Source organism: Vanacampus margaritifer, chromosome 7 (genome assembly GCF_051991255.1).
Source record: "Vanacampus margaritifer isolate UIUO_Vmar chromosome 7, RoL_Vmar_1.0, whole genome shotgun sequence".
Taxonomy (NCBI): Eukaryota; Metazoa; Chordata; class Actinopteri; order Syngnathiformes; family Syngnathidae; genus Vanacampus; species Vanacampus margaritifer.
Genome location: NC_135438.1, coordinates 8,324,499 through 8,340,242, shown reverse-complemented (window position 1 = coordinate 8,340,242; position 15,744 = coordinate 8,324,499). Strand labels below are relative to the sequence as shown.

The following is a 15,744-nucleotide window of genomic DNA, read 5'->3' as shown; positions in this document are numbered from 1 at the left end:
TTTTGGCTGTGAACACCACCAGAATTGATTTGAAATGTAACGAACAAGATGTGCGTTTACAGACTGCAGACATCCAAAACAGGTGAACGGTGTAGGAAGTGACAGTTGGAATATACAGAATGCCTCCCATTTTTTTTATGGAATTAAAAGTAATGGAACAAATCAACAACAACAAAATCAAGCTTCCACGTTTTGACACTTGTTTGTAAATATTTAGCAGTCAATTACAACCTGAATAATTAATCACCAGACGCTGGATTTCATCCCAGGTGATGCTCTGCCAGGCCTCTACTTATTGTTGAAATGTATGACTTTCTGTTTTAGTTAGGAGCTATATTTTTTGGTCAAATGTGAAAAGAGCTTCAAATATCGACAATGTTTACATTTGAAGCTATTCTATTGTTATGGGAAATTTTAGATGAACGAAATGAAAGTTTGCGTTTTTCCCAAAATTACGAGTTACCATGAATGCAACACCGGTGGGCGGGGATAATGAGGCCCAATCAAATGTCACGGAAAGGGACACGTTGAAAACTGTCAAACAGACATGGCAGCTTCCTGTGAATAAACAACTCGGCTTTGCTTTTCTACTTTTCCCCAACAAAACCTGACTATGGTGGGCATGGCAATGATTTAAGAGCTCTCATGTTACTGTGATCATGTTAACCCAGCTTTTTATTGTCTCGTAGACAGTCGTCAACGGGCAGTACGTTGTCGCTTGCTGTCCACATTGTGAATGTAAAACTTCCACCCTCGGCTGCTGATTTGTTTTGTTCTATTTCAGATTGGTGATTCAAATAGCTTCGAGCCAGGAGACTTCCTCCGTGTGAGAGGACCTCTTGAGCTCAAATGTCTCCTGGACAGCACTGATGGTATGATGGAACGTAATTTTGAGTTAATTAAAGGTTCAATTTATCTCAAATAGTGTTATCCACTGAATTACGGAAGCCTGTGAGGATAAACTAATATTACGTATGTCTCTGGCCTTCTCCCACTTTTATGGTCGAGCCGTGACCCTAATGAGGACATGCGCTACAGAAAATAGATGAAAACAGTTCAAGTAGTTGAAGAAATTGTCATTTTCATCATCCAGTTATGTCTCAAATACAGTAAAGTATGTAACAGAAAGTCACGTTTTTTCCCCTTCTTTTTTTCAGTGACGCTCATGCACAAGTCAATTTCAAGAACGTTTGAAAATCTACGCTCTCACGTCAACTCAGAATCCATCGTCCTTAGAGTCCAGGACAGCCCAGTTTTTATTTGGCCAAACAAACATGTTTGTGTGACTCCAAAAGAAATAAATGCATGCACACTGTGTGAAGAGCTACATAAATGGATACAGTAAGTTGTTTCTGTTGTTATCTTAAATGCATTCCATTTGTTCCTAATTCTATATTATATTCTATACATTTCAGGACAGATGAACAGGAGTTGGCTGGCAAAAGGTCTGCGAAGAAGAAGGGCAAAAAGAACTCTGTAGCTGTATGTGAACATTTTGTCATTGTCTTTGCTTCTCTATTAGAAGAATAACAGTTTGAAAAAATAGATTTGATTCAAATTTGTCATTATATGTCATATGGACCACTAACAAATACAGCGTGTAAGGCATGAGATGATGTATAAATATGTCAACTTGAGTGTCTATTGAAGAATTTACAGACTATTACTTTGATTTGAGTACTGGTAATAATGTATGATAGCTAATTATACAGTATGACAATCGCAGCATTAATTTGCTTTCCGTTCAGAGAGTGATCAGCTTAAACCTCATGATGGAGATAACAAAGCCAGGTCCCCTCCCTGCACCCATCTTCTGCAGAACCATCCAGAAGTCCCACTTCCTATCCACAACCCTTCCCATGGATTGTGTTGTCCACATTTGCTCCACTGACACCATCAAAGAGTAATCATCACAATTAAAACTTTTACTTTGTTTTTGTTTCAGAAAACAGGTCAGAACTTACATTTTAAAGTTATCTCATTATGCAGTGCCTGTGAGCGCCTGTTGGAGGCGCTAACACATCAGCTACATGAGATGGAGCGAGAGACGCTGCGCCACATGAAAGGAACTACGCTATTGGTCCCGGAGCCTTTTCACTTTCTGTTTCCGGAGCCCAAGGGACTAGTGACGGTGGTCTATCCAGCTGGGGTGCCCGACAGCCAACTAGAGAACCAGCGTAAGGTACATCAATGAGAGTGACCCAGTGCCACACGTAAGCCAGTTGATTACATTTTGGACCTAACTTGCCTTTACACTACAGTCATGTACTGTTGTATTTATGTGTACAATCTAATCTGTTGCGGATGGAAGAACATTTCTAAACAATCAGAAACACCCCAAAGTACGTCATCTTTTTAATATGGAGTCTTCCTTTCATTTTTGCACTCAATCCCTGCTTGGCTAGGAGCTGCACGAGCGCTTTGAACTACCAGAAGACAGGCCCTATTTTAGAAGAGCCAACGCTTATCACTTCCCCAATGAACCCTACAAAGACGGTTACCTCCGAAACCCTCACCTGGCCCTCGCACATCCTACCTTGGACGACGGAAAGGTGAAGCTATTTAAGTATTGACTCCGATACTCTGGAATGGCAGTCCTGATTATGTTGTGTGTGTTTCAGGTGTACTTGGTGCAGGGGCTGTACAGTTACCACCACTACATGCAGGACCGCATGGACGACAACGGCTGGGGCTGTGCTTATCGCTCCCTGCAGACCATCTGCTCCTGGTTCCAGCAGCAAGGCTACGTGGAGCGGTCCGTGCCTGCTCACAAGGAGATCCAGCAGGTAACTTGAATGGGACGAAATTTTTTTAATGGCTTCACAATAGGAAAATTAATTTTGCATTAATTTTTATTTTATTTTTTTATAAAACCACAATTACTGGACAACAATCTAGTAATATATATATATATATGATATTGATATGTAACACAAAATTATGCTGTTGAATTCATTAATTTTCTAGTTTTGTGAAAAAAAATATTTTGAAAATGTCTTGACTGTTGCTGTTGATCAGGGGCAGATATTACAAGTTTTATTTCTTTTTGCCCCCCTTTCATTTTTATTTTATTTGAATAAGAGTGGGTGAAAAAACATGCTTTTGACAAACTTTTGACTGATAGTGTGATTTGTATGGTTATTAAATAATGAAGGATTCAGATTTGATGCTAGGCCTTCACGGCAGTCATTGTAGTGCCATTGTAGTTACTTTCACCAAGTGTGAGGCAAGGTTGTTATAGTTAACGAAAACTAACGGGAAAAAAATGGTTCTGAACTTTTTATGTGGAGTCTCTTATCAATGATGTCAAGTGTATGCTGACTCGTTTAACATGAGTTTGATTGTGATGGCGTAGTTCTGAACACAGCCACATCACCCGTTCTTAGAGGGTGTGCACACTTGTGCAACCACATTAGCGCAGCTATTTATTTTCACTTAAAAACTGACAGCTTTCCAAAAGAAATCCCCAGTTCTCTTGTACAGGTTTTAGATCACAAACTGATTCATTTTGTTATATTATATAACCCTAATATTTCAGTAGGGGTGTGTAGACTTTTTATATCCAGTGTAGCATATGTTTTTTGTGATAGTCTACAGGGTTCAGTAGATGATAACAAAGTGACTAGCATCAAAAACACTAAAATGTGTTTGCCATTATGTGGCTAGATGCCATTTCATGTCATTTGCGGCCATCTTGTGAGACATTCCTGTATTCCTGAATATTAATTTTTTAGGCTTTAGTGGATGTTGGTGACAAGCAGGGGTCTTTTGTGGGGTCACGTCAGTGGATTGGATCCTTCGAGGTTCACGCTGTCCTCAACCAACTCCTTGGGGTCACGTCCAAGATCTTGTTTGTGAGGTTTGTCTGCCTTGCACTCTGTCTGATGGATTTATATTATAGATTCATAATAATGAGTACTCGTCATTTCAGTCAGGGCTCTGATATGCCTTCAAAAGGAAGAGAACTGGCCAACCACTTCCTCTCTGAGGGCACTCCCGTGATGATTGGTGAGCTCTTCCCTGAGGTTTTACCATGTTTTAAAGAAATTTTCTTGACATAGTAAATTGAGGGTTTTCATTAGCTATAAGTGTTACCAATCCAAATTATAATTGAAATATTTTTTTTCTCTTTTTGAATTGACTATTGAAATGAATAAATTGTTCACATTATACAAAAATAATGGGATGCACCTGTATGATGAGAATATCTTGACGTTTGTCATGTAAATGTTCTTTGTCCTTTGCAGGTGGTGGGGTTTTAGCTCACACCATCCTGGGCGTTGCTTGGAGTGAGACCACCGGGCAGATCCGCTTCCTCATCTTGGACCCTCATTACACGGGCGCAGAGGACTTGCAGGTCATCACAGAGAAGGTGGGCCTCCAAAGTCTTTAGTGCTTCTCCACATGTCTCGGTTACAGACATTTGTGATTTATGTCTCTCGTGTTTTCCTCAGGGTTGGTGTGGCTGGAAAGGACCGGAGTTTTGGGATCAAACTGCATATTATAATATGTGTCTCCCTCAGAGGCCAAAAGTAATCTGATGGACAGCCATGATGATATAAAATGAAACATAACAAAAAAAAGTTGTTTTTATTTTGTGGCAAAATATTTCTACAATATATTTATTATTGTCAGCGCTCATGTTTGCTATAGCCGCTTTGGCTCATGATAGTTTTGCCAAACTAGGACTAAACAAGGCATCAAAAACAGTTCTTACAATTCTCATTCATCATCAGAATTGTACATAATATCTGTAAAGACAGCAAATTTTGAAGATATTTGAAATGCAATTATGTTTTTTTGGGGGGGTGGGGGGGGGTCATAGTTTGTGCTATATTTATCGTTTAAAACATTAATTACCAACCATTGTACCATGATGCAAGTGTGCAAAATGATCATTTTTCACTTAACTATTTAGAACAAAAATTTAAAAACATATATTTTAACAAATATAAAAAAAATATTATTATTTTTTATCTATGCCTGGAACTCCTAGTGACAAACAGAAAATAAAATCTTAGTATCTTAGAGCTACGGGGCAATTTATGATTGTAATTTGCTTGGCTCAAATACAACAGTGCAACTTCTACAGAATATTTTCGAGAAACACTATTTTATTAATCCTGCCTCGGTTCAGACTGGACCTCTCACAATTTATGTTACTCAATGCACAAAAAAACGTTTTTTTGTGGTGTGTTTGTTTCACGTGGTGTACTCTAATGTAACGCACAAGCTTAATTTGGTGGGCGGGCACGCCCCGCTTGCCAGCCAATTGGAATGGGTCTGTAGCACAACTATATTTGCATTTAACGTTTTAGAACAGTTTTAAAACGTTTGAGTGCAATTATTATAATTAATTATTTAATGCTGGTGGTGACTCGTGAGCAATTGTTACAGACCATGTCGCGACTCCAACGTTGACATCCATGTTCAATAAATGTAAAAAATAACAATAATAATAATAATACATCCTGTGTTTTGACTACGAGTGACATCTAGTGAACAAATAGTGCAATTACACAGACACGTCATCCGCGTCAGGGGCTGACATTAGCCTTTAAATCGGCTGACAACACTTAAGGCCTTTGATCGGTGTAATGACACGCTGATGTAATTGTAGGCCGTCATCAGTGTGCAGCTTTGAATAAAACTGTTGTGTCACTTTTTACAACATGCGTGAGAGTGATGATGCGATTTTTAAATCAGAGGTCGAGCTCCCTTCGAGGTTTGTTCGGCCTAGCTCGTAGTGTGAAATGTGTCTCGAGGAGGCCCCCATCTGGCAACCACGATCCACGGCAACCGTTGCCAGGAAGTGACGTCACCCAGCTACTCTCGTCCCTCGTCTTCCTGGATTTAAACCCCGCGCTCGAGCGTCGCCGGGACTGCCATGTTCAACCCAAGTGATTTGGAGGGTGACGTCGACCACTCCTTTTTTGACAGCGACCGCGACGAGGACAGAGACCGGGGAGGAGGAGGCAGGAGCGAGGAAAATGAAGTGGAAGAGGAAATTCCCAGCGGCTCGTTCGAGGCGTTAGAAGACGACGAGGGCAGCGACTGCAGCACGGACGACACCCGGGCTCAACCCGTGGCTTCGCACTCTGCGTCGGAGGTAGTCAGCGAGCGGTCCTCCCGAGCTAAACGGCCGCCTTCTTGCTCCACCGTCTCCAGCCGCTACAGTTCGCCGGGAGGCTCGAGGAGCAGAGGCCGACAACCGTCCGCCAGCAGGGCATCCAACAGGCTGTCCCTGGCCGAAAGGACGGGAAGTCCAGCCTCCTCACATTTCCAGCACCTACAGTTTGTGGAGCCCGGTATGGGCAGCGTCAAGGGGAAGCGTCGGGATAGCGCGCACCCGACACGAGCCAGCAGCGTCCTCCGTCAACAGGGAGGTGCAGGTGCAGTACGACTGTCAATGATGCTCCTTGTTGGATCGACTACAGACTAGTACAGTCAAATAGTACAGTGAACCTCAATAAATAAGCGTTTTCTGTTATTTGGATTAATTGACGATTCCGAACATCCGGGTATTTCTGTTATCTCCACAATGCAATGCAAAGCTTGATTTCCATGGCGTAATGTATTGATTTTGCCAGTGACTAGCATACTAACTATTATAGTAGTCAAACAACATTTTATCACATTTTCAAATAAAAATGATCCTCACAAATCAAATTACAACAGTCCAAAGCCCAATGCTTTTCAATGAGCGGAGAGCGTCCTTTCACCGAGGATAAATGCTGCATTTGAGGAAGGTGGGAAATCGGATTTATGCACTCTGTGTTAGTTCCAACCTCAAAAGTGTTCGAGGCAAATGTAAATAGTAACATGTTCACGTTAGACAACGTGATTTGGAATGTCTGCGTTAACCAGAACAACGAAGAATTTATCGGAATCAGCCATCTTTGTTGTTTACATTTGCCTCAAATGCAAGACCGCCATTTTGACTTTTAATATCTCGCAATTGTCCATTGACATGACATATTCAGTTAACGTCTTTAAAGAGATACTTGACTCAACAGTAAGAAGATAATATTTTGTCTCTAATGTAATAACAAATGTTGCCACTTGCTGAAGATGACATCACCTGTGCTGAGGAAACGGACAACCAATCATGGCTCAGTTTGTTCACCAAACGCAGAAAACAAGTGAGCCATGATTGGTCGTTACCTTTTTCATCAGAACAGGTGATGTCATCTTCAGTCAACAACGAGTGGCAAAATTTGTTTTTAAAGGTAAATTGTACATGAAAAATAATGAAGTTAACAAATGAATCCTAGATAAAATATTACCTTTTTCCTGCTGAAAAAGGCTCAACGAGTTGAGTATCCCTTTATTGCATGTAAAATAAAATGAAGTGAATTTCCATTTAGGATTAATAATTCTTTCAATGTTCCAGACATGGATTCCTTAACCAGCGGAAGCCTCATACAGGACAACCTCATCCTTCACTGCAGAGGACGGCCGAGCAGGAAAAACTTCACCTTCAACAACAACGAGGTCCGACGCATCGACCACGAGAATCAGCGACTCCTCCGAGTGCTCTCCCGCATCTCCTTAGCGCCCGGCGCCATCGTAAACCAGTTCACTCGCAAGAGCACCGCCCCGCACGTCCCTCACAGTTCTGTCAATCGCCTGCGGGAGCAGAAACGCATCGATATGGACAACCAGGTGAGTTAGCTTCTTTGTTCTCAATTGTCATAGTTTCTTGTAGCATTGCAAATATTGATATCATAGGCGGATGCACGTGCGACAAAGTTGATATTGCAACGTATCATACTATGATCAAATATGGATACGGAAGTATCAATTATTCATCCAATAGCTTTTTGACATTCAAATATGCACACTTAAGGACAGATTTTGACCTATTGATATTCCTGTTAAATAAAAAATATATATATTATAAAGTGTTAAAAATGGCTTGCTGTCTTTGATGTTGGGACGTTAATGGCTCAACAAACGTTGCCTTTTTTTCTTTTTTTTTGAAAGCGTTCTGCCGACGCCAGCAAATTATCTTATACTAAATCAGGGCCTGACTCACTGCCACTGAATGGTATATTTCTGTAAACAATGCCGGAATAAGTCCACTGATGACTTTGAGTGTTAAGTGTTTGCTCAGCTGAGTTCTTGTGAGTGTGGGCACATTGAAAGAAGACACTGGACAGACATGGACATTGGACAGATGGCAACAGGTGGAGCGGGTGGCGGCGATGTGACATCACAGGAAAGTCCAACCTTTGCAGTTCTTCTGACTCTTCCCATATAAACTGCACATATGCTACTAAAGTAGTGTCAATCGGACGCACTAGCACACGTCAACAAAATGCTTGGATCCTTATTTGTGGTCATGTCACACTTGCGAGGTCGCTTGTTGCCGGGCAGAGTTTGTTGTGCTTGATCGTAACTGCCACATAGGACAATGATTTTGTTACCTTATACTGGCCACGCCCACAAAGTAAGAAGCTTTTAAGGATAGTCATTGTGAAGTTATTTCATACATGTTGATATTGCATGAACTTCTGTAAAAAATAAAAATAAAAAAAAAGTGTATGTATGTAGCATTATAATTATAACTAATGGTGAGAATTGTTTCAAGATGTACTTTAGTTTTTCGTATGATTGATTGAAATGATGATATGATTAGTAAAAGTCATTTATGCGGTGCATGGTGTCCACTCTTTCACCTCATTGTCACACTGTCTATTCCTGGAGTGCAGTAATTGAATATGTATATCACATGTTAATTTCTCAAGTCACTCACATCTTAACAAGTAACATTAGTTCAGTCATCCAGACACTTTTCACTCTTGTTGTTTTCACCAACTGACACAGGAAGATAAGTCATGTCGACGTGTTGATTGTGAGAAGGTTCCGTGAGGGTTTCAACTTAATGCGTAACTGTCGTTGCTTTCTTCTCAGGCCCTCCTGAAGCGGTTGGAGTTCGTCAAGTCCACGCCGGCACTCAAGCGTTCCAACCAGCTGTCCGACTACCAGCGCCAAGCCAGGTTTCAGGCCACGCCGTGTGAAGTGTGCGACAACGCCACCAACATACTTCCATCCAGCGGTATGACCTCAGAGCACACGCGCACACACTCAACAAATTTGTCAGTCAAAATTTCTTGAATCTTTTATATGGCAGCAGCAACAAGCAGGATGAAATAATGCGTGAATTTGAGGTGTAGATTGTTCACATGCAAGATTTGCCGTGTTTATTTCCTCCGCAGTGGCCGCCGGCATGAGCTCCATACGGGGAAGCACCTCCCAGTTGGCAACACGAGTCACCTCGGCAAGTTCCAACGCAACCAGGGCCAAAGCGCTCCTTGCGGCCCGCCCACCTTTTTGTTGTTAGTCTTATGTAGTGTACAGCATGCATGTGTCTTTAAGTTCCTGAATGTCTATTTTTGTCTTCAAGTTCCTGAATAAATGTCTATTTTGACTTAATGGTGAAGTGATTTCAAACAAGAGAAAAATTGGCCACAAAGATAGTTTTGACGGTAAATAATAGATGGTCATTAAAAAAAAAAAAAGCATTTACATTTTTAACTATGAAAATTTAAATAAATTTTGATGAAATTTTAAATATATTTTTATACCAATTTGTATTCATTTGAAAGTAAGTCAAGTAAAAAAGTAATGTAGTAATGCATGCAGTCATTTAATATACAGTATGTGTGTATATATGTGTGTGTGTATGCATAATCTACAATTAGAATTAAATGTTAGTTGAATTTATAAGTTAGATTTAAAAAATGGCAGTTTTACTTTTTTAATGACAATTTAAACTTGCTATCAAATGCATTCAGTGGTATGTTTTTTAAATACATAATTAAATTGTTTTATATATTTAAAAAAAATGTAAATACCACCCACCATATTTGATAACAAGTTAAAAGTAATTGTCATATTTGATAAGTATTGCTGCCATATTTAAATATTTAAAAAAAAAATCATTAAATTACATGTAATATCTGTAGATTCAGTACATTAAATCATAAATAACATTTGAATTGAATTTTGAAAAAGGTCTACCAATTTTTAAAGTAGCGAAAGTAATATTGTCTGAAAACTAAAATGAATTCAATTATTTATAATAAAAAATGTTAATACAACTTTATATTCATTTGACAGCAGGTTGTCATGGCAACGAATGGTGAGAAACTGTCAATCTTTATTCTTAGACAGTTGCTGGTTACAGTTGGCCTTAACTTGGCACTCTTTATTAGGTGCACTGTGCAGGTGTACCTAACGTGGCTGCTGAGTGTATGTACAGAATCTTTTTGGTGGCTGCCACGTGTGTAAAAAGCATAATTAAGACTAGCGAGCATCCCAGAGGGTTTCCATGGTGACGCGGGGTGGCCTATGTGTACTTCTTGATCTCGTCGTACAGCACCAGCACGAAAGCTCCGCCCATCCCTCTGATCACATTGGACCAAGCGCCCTTGAAGAAGGCTTTGGAGCCTTCGTCCTTGAGGATCTTCCTCCAGCATTCGATTGTGCCCTTGTACATGATGTCAGCTGCACGACATAAAATAACAGGAGTCATGTGCATTATAATCGAAAGCAGGGCTGGGTGATAAGGTCTTGAAACAGTGGCGACTGGCTGCTCATGGATGGATGGATGGATGGATGGATGGATAGATAGGGAAGGAAGGAAGGATTCTATCTAGACACCGATCTATCCTATCGGATAGCTAAAATAGATTGGATAGATAGATTAGCTAGCTAAAATAGATTAGCTTGCTAAAATAGATAGTGTTGACATTGTTAACATTTTTTTGTTTTATTTTACATTTTACCTGTTTTCGATTTCTTTATAGATGTGTTGATGAAGGTGTAATTATGTTGACCTAATATAACCTGATGAGTAATAATTTTAACATTCTTGCTATATTTTCTACTGTTTTCCCAGACATGAGAAAGTTAATATGTTTCTATGTTTATCTAAGAAGTCTGGTTGCTGTTCGTTAGAAATCCGGTTTTTAAAAGTTCAAGGACGATCTAGTTTACTGGGAAAATGCAAACTCATTCTGTACCTCACGGGATGACAGAGGCATTTCCTCATGGTTTGAATAAAGAGGCTGTGTGGGCAAAAGAGGACACACACATTGGATGACACTGCTTAGGTGATATGCAATTGTGTGACCAGAGATCTCTGTAATAAATCAACCTTGCAAGGACCCTCTTCACCAGAATCTCATCTTGGAATTATTTGAACACGCAAAAGATTACAATTAATGTTAATTCCTTCAATAGGTAGATATCTTAGCTAGCTACGATAGCTTGATAGCTTAGCTAGCTTAGCTAGCTACGATAGCTGGATGGATGGATGGATATAGATAGATAGATAGATAGATAGATAGACAGATAGATAGCGGAAGAAAATGTGAAAATTCAGACCTGATCAGCCTACGTAGCTTCTGCGCATTTGCAATCCTATGCTATGACGCATCATGACTTGAATGAGAACATTCTGATTCGGTGTTTGTTTTCAACGGCCAATTTGCAACTCAATTCAAATGGCTACTGATTTGTGCACAGGATATATACATACAATGGTCGCCATGTCTTTGACAATGTTGTTCCACCGGACTAGCGACTAGCTCACCTTCTTTGCGACCAGACTGCATCATCATACGACGTCTGACTGTGTCAAAGGGGTACGAAATCAGGCCGGCCACGGCCGTCACCGTCTGGGCGATCATCCAGCTGACCACGATGTGTGTGTTCTTGGGATCGGGAAGCATTCCTGTCAGGGGGGTTATATTTGCTTAGTCATATGTCTTACTACCCTCAAAATCAAAACATTAGGCAGGCCTAAACAATCTAATGCAATCCAACATGAGATATGAATGCTGATTTTTGATTGTATCAGAGAGATATATTTTAATGGCTGTGGTTGCAGTTTGCAGTAATGTAGAAGTGAACTATTTTGAATAGCTAGCTATAGTTAGCTATTCTGACCTACGCAACTCAAGTCTCTTAAACTCACCATAACAGCACTGCCTTGTATTTTTCTGTGTTTTTAAACTGTTGTTGATGTACGTACAGTATAAGGTGTCCATAAGGGTCTCAAAAGGCCCTTACAAGTATAATGTACATCACAGTACATTATTATTATTTTATTATTTTGGCTCACATACTTAGCTAAAGGAAGGTAAAGTATGATCAAAATAACACTGAGCATCTGCTTGATAACCACAGTCGAGTTTCCAAATATGATGAGACAATGCTACACACATTTGTAATTTAACACTCCACTGCTAGATAGCACAATCATTAAGTTGTAATTCACCCTTTAGCAAACAAATAACTAGTTGCGCGACTCCGCAGTTGACTGGTACGTTAACAAATAATTAACCTACTGTGATACCTAGCATAGCAGTGAAGTGGTAAATTACAAATGTGTAGTTGCGCTACCTAGCGGAGAAGCGGTACATTAAAATTGAGTGTAGTTATGCTAGTACCTTCCATTGAAGTGGTACATTAGCATTCAGTGTAGCTGCTCTACCTGGATAGCATACCTACACAAATTGTAATTTACCTTTTGACTGCTTGGCAGCATAACTACACTATGAGTTCACCAAGTGGATTACTTAAAGTACCCCAAAGGTGTCCTGGGATAGGCTATATTGTGTGTGGGTGTTGTTTTCTAAAAGGGCTGCAGCTAGCTAATATTTCAAAAAGCAGATATTCTATCCCATCGATAAATCACTAATCGGTTAAGAATCGATTTTAGGGGGAAGACTCTTCAAGATAGAGATTTAGTCATCTATGTGAAGCACCACAAGACTGTTCGTAGTTGTCCTTGCCTTTAGCTGTGTCAAAGCAGCCGAAGTAGGCGGCCCTGTAGATGATGATTCCCTGCACGGACACGTTGAAGCCCAGGTAGAGCCCCTTGAGGCCGTCCGTCTTGAAGATCTTAGAGATACAGTTCCCCAGGCCGGTGAACTCCCTCTCGGCAGACCCCTTGCCAATGTCGGCGGCCAGTCGCGTCCTGGCGAAGTCCAGTGGGTAGACGAAGCACAGCGAGGTGGCGCCGGCTGCGCCGCCTGATGCCAGGTTGCCGGCAAAGTAGCGCCAGAACTGTGTCTTCTGGTCTACGTTGCCCAGGAAGATCTTTTTGTACTTGTCTTTGAAGGCAAAGTTGAGGGCCTGGGTGGGGAAGTATCGGATGACGTTGGCCAAGTTGCCCCTCCAGAAGGACACGAAGCCTTGTTCCTTTGGGATCCGCACCACACAGTCGATGATGCCCTTGTACTGCATCTCAGCTGTGATCTGCTTACTGGCATGTTGGACCTGCACAAACAAACGAATGATAAAGTCTCTACTAGGGCTGAACAATTAATCAAATTCAAATCGACATTGCAATTTGGGGCTGGGGAGACTCCTTAATATTGGTCAGTAAGTAGGTGCTAAAAGTCTCTTAGTTCCAAAATTGGCCGCAGTACACCACAATGCCAATAAACGGCGCTGTGGCGCCATCAACAGAACGAGACTGGACACGCCGCTGATCTCATTAGAGATAAACAGACTTACAGTCACTGATGTGAATATATGACTGAATAGCCCAGACACGCCCGTGCAAGCCATTGAAGTCACAGGGCGGCCATCTTGCTCCTCCCATCTCGCGAGCAGACTAATGTATAAACTCTACGGTATACGTACAGATGAGACATAAACAGCTCGTAGGCAGTTGGTATAAAGCCGGTGAGGGGTTGGGGGTGGGGTGGGGTTGTTTTACTAAATTAACAAATGGACGGTATGTGCTGCTTTGAAGACCCCCTTTTTCTTTTATCGTTCAGTTCCTTAGACCCCAATATTAGATTTGGCAGAGGCATCTTTTGTTGAATTACGGTTATAATTATTAAATAAAAAATATACAACTTTCCTCCTGTAGACATCATTAAGCATATAATTTATACTTGTATTTAAGGCAAGTTGTAAAATATCTCCCCCATTCCTCTGAAAAAAAGAGCATCACTGACCTCTATTTGTCACTTCCTGTAAGTTCACCGGCCGGGCGTCCCAATATTTTTGTCCGCGGAGGTAGCGTCTTCACCACTGAGCGAGGTGTCACTCGAGAAACGTACCGAGTATGAAGTTACAGCTCCCGAGTTAAATTTAGCGCTTCGCTTTCACTGCTTATATGCTTAATGTCGGGTTCTGAATTCAAGTATTAAACTTTGGCTCGCAGACACAGACGTGTAAGACGGAGCCTTCAATGGGGACGCTTGATTAATGTAACTCGACAACGTGAGCGCCAACAATGCTGTGCGTAAAAAACAGAAGTCTCAGCTTTATTTACACGTTTTACGCACAAATGACTAACTTTTCTGCATATGTTACGCGCGCAAGCGTTGGTTGATTCGTTTCATAATCTGTCCTCACTCAATTTTCGCATTTTTACGCACACACGCAGCTGCTTATTGACACGCATGACGCACGATTGGCTTGCGCAACCAACTTTTACGCACGAGATAAGATGAATTCATCAGCACACTTTATTCTGTAACTTTTACGCGTAACATTACGCACCCAAATTTGGTTGGTTCATTTCAGCACCTGCTTTTTCCCAGCTCCATACTGACAAGCATGACGCGCATTTACGTCACCGAGTTTGACGCGTTTTCACGCTTGCTCTTTTGCGCACCGCATCTTTTGATTACCTGCAGTAAGAGTTTGACTCTCTCGATGGGCGCTACGGCTGTCTTGGAGATGGCGGCGGCCACGCCACCGGCCAAGAAGTCCTTCAGGAAACTGACCACCGCGTCCGACATGGCTGCACGTTTCACGCAAACACACGCAGCAGGAAAGCCGACGTCGCAGCTCCAAGTGGACGATGCGACCCCCGCGCGTGTCCTAATATATGAGGGGAGGTCGTTTATCGCGAGAATTAGGAGTTGATGGATCTGCTGCCTGTCGAACCCGCACACGAGGCCGAATAAATATCCGAGGTTGAAGTTTACGAGGAAGCGTGCCCACACTAAGGGGACGTTTGAAGGACAGACGAGGGTATAAAAGACACGTTCGCCTAAATAGTGCAAAAAAATCTTCCGACATGCAAAATCTGCTCGAAGAGAGGCAACAATGCATTTTGGATTGTCTTTACGTTTGTACAGTTGTGAATGTATAGGTGTTTTTTAATATTTACGAAAATATTTTGTGTCGTAGCCTACTGACATTTTGATGAAGATAAATAGAAAAATAGAACATAGTCGCAAACAGTATCTGTATCCATGCCTTTTACTGAATATCAAAATATTCAGCTTTTTCTTTGCCTTTTAGTGGTACTTTTGACAATGCTAAATAGACCACAAAGTCAAAGCATGCAATTATGTTTATATATGTCGAGTTGCTTATATAGGCTACATCATCAAATGTTATAGTATAGTGTTGTTGTTTTGTTTGTTGTATAACATTGTGCAGTGCTTAGCTTAATTTTACACTTGTGTGGCAGTACAAAGTTTTCTTTGTACTTAAAAAATACTTAAAACATTGCAAGTGCACAGTAAATTAAGTTAAATCATGACAACAGAATGCTCCAGGAACAGATGATGTCATGACAATTTTGGATATGACAGTTATAATAATATATTTTTTTAAATGCACATCATACAATTATATAGAAATACAAAAAAGACAAGTTTCCCACGACCTGATCTAAAGTGACGAAAGCGGGGGCTCCACTTGAATGATGATGCAACACTCGTCACCACCACACGGTGGTGCCAGTCGACCGCACTCACA

General features: G+C 41.0%; 3 protein-coding genes across 3 annotated transcripts; 2 read left to right on the top strand and 1 right to left on the bottom strand.

The window, feature by feature from the left end:
- The first annotated feature begins 478 nt into the window (after positions 1 to 478).
- On the top strand, positions 479 to 4,781 carry ufsp2 (ufm1-specific peptidase 2). The gene is made up of 12 exons (XM_077571967.1): positions 479 to 616; positions 785 to 872; positions 1,158 to 1,341; positions 1,416 to 1,482; positions 1,749 to 1,903; positions 1,990 to 2,182; positions 2,406 to 2,552; positions 2,622 to 2,786; positions 3,735 to 3,859; positions 3,932 to 4,008; positions 4,248 to 4,372; positions 4,455 to 4,781. Exons 1-12 carry the CDS (start codon positions 614 to 616, stop codon positions 4,539 to 4,541), a joined length of 1,416 nt encoding a protein of 471 aa, XP_077428093.1. The 5' UTR covers positions 479 to 613; the 3' UTR covers positions 4,542 to 4,781.
- A 1,021-nt stretch (positions 4,782 to 5,802) lies between these two features.
- cfap97 (cilia and flagella associated protein 97) lies at positions 5,803 to 9,438 on the top strand. The gene is made up of 4 exons (XM_077571968.1): positions 5,803 to 6,392; positions 7,394 to 7,665; positions 8,917 to 9,061; positions 9,222 to 9,438. Exons 1-4 carry the CDS (start codon positions 5,888 to 5,890, stop codon positions 9,344 to 9,346), a joined length of 1,047 nt encoding a protein of 348 aa, XP_077428094.1. The 5' UTR covers positions 5,803 to 5,887; the 3' UTR covers positions 9,347 to 9,438.
- A 707-nt stretch (positions 9,439 to 10,145) lies between these two features.
- Positions 10,146 to 14,815, bottom strand: slc25a4 (solute carrier family 25 member 4). The gene is made up of 4 exons (XM_077570817.1): positions 14,664 to 14,815; positions 12,807 to 13,293; positions 11,603 to 11,743; positions 10,146 to 10,512 (listed from the first exon to the last, which is right to left on the bottom strand). Exons 1-4 carry the CDS (start codon positions 14,772 to 14,774, stop codon positions 10,355 to 10,357), a joined length of 897 nt encoding a protein of 298 aa, XP_077426943.1. The 5' UTR covers positions 14,775 to 14,815; the 3' UTR covers positions 10,146 to 10,354.
- Positions 14,816 to 15,744: the final 929 nt, after the last annotated feature.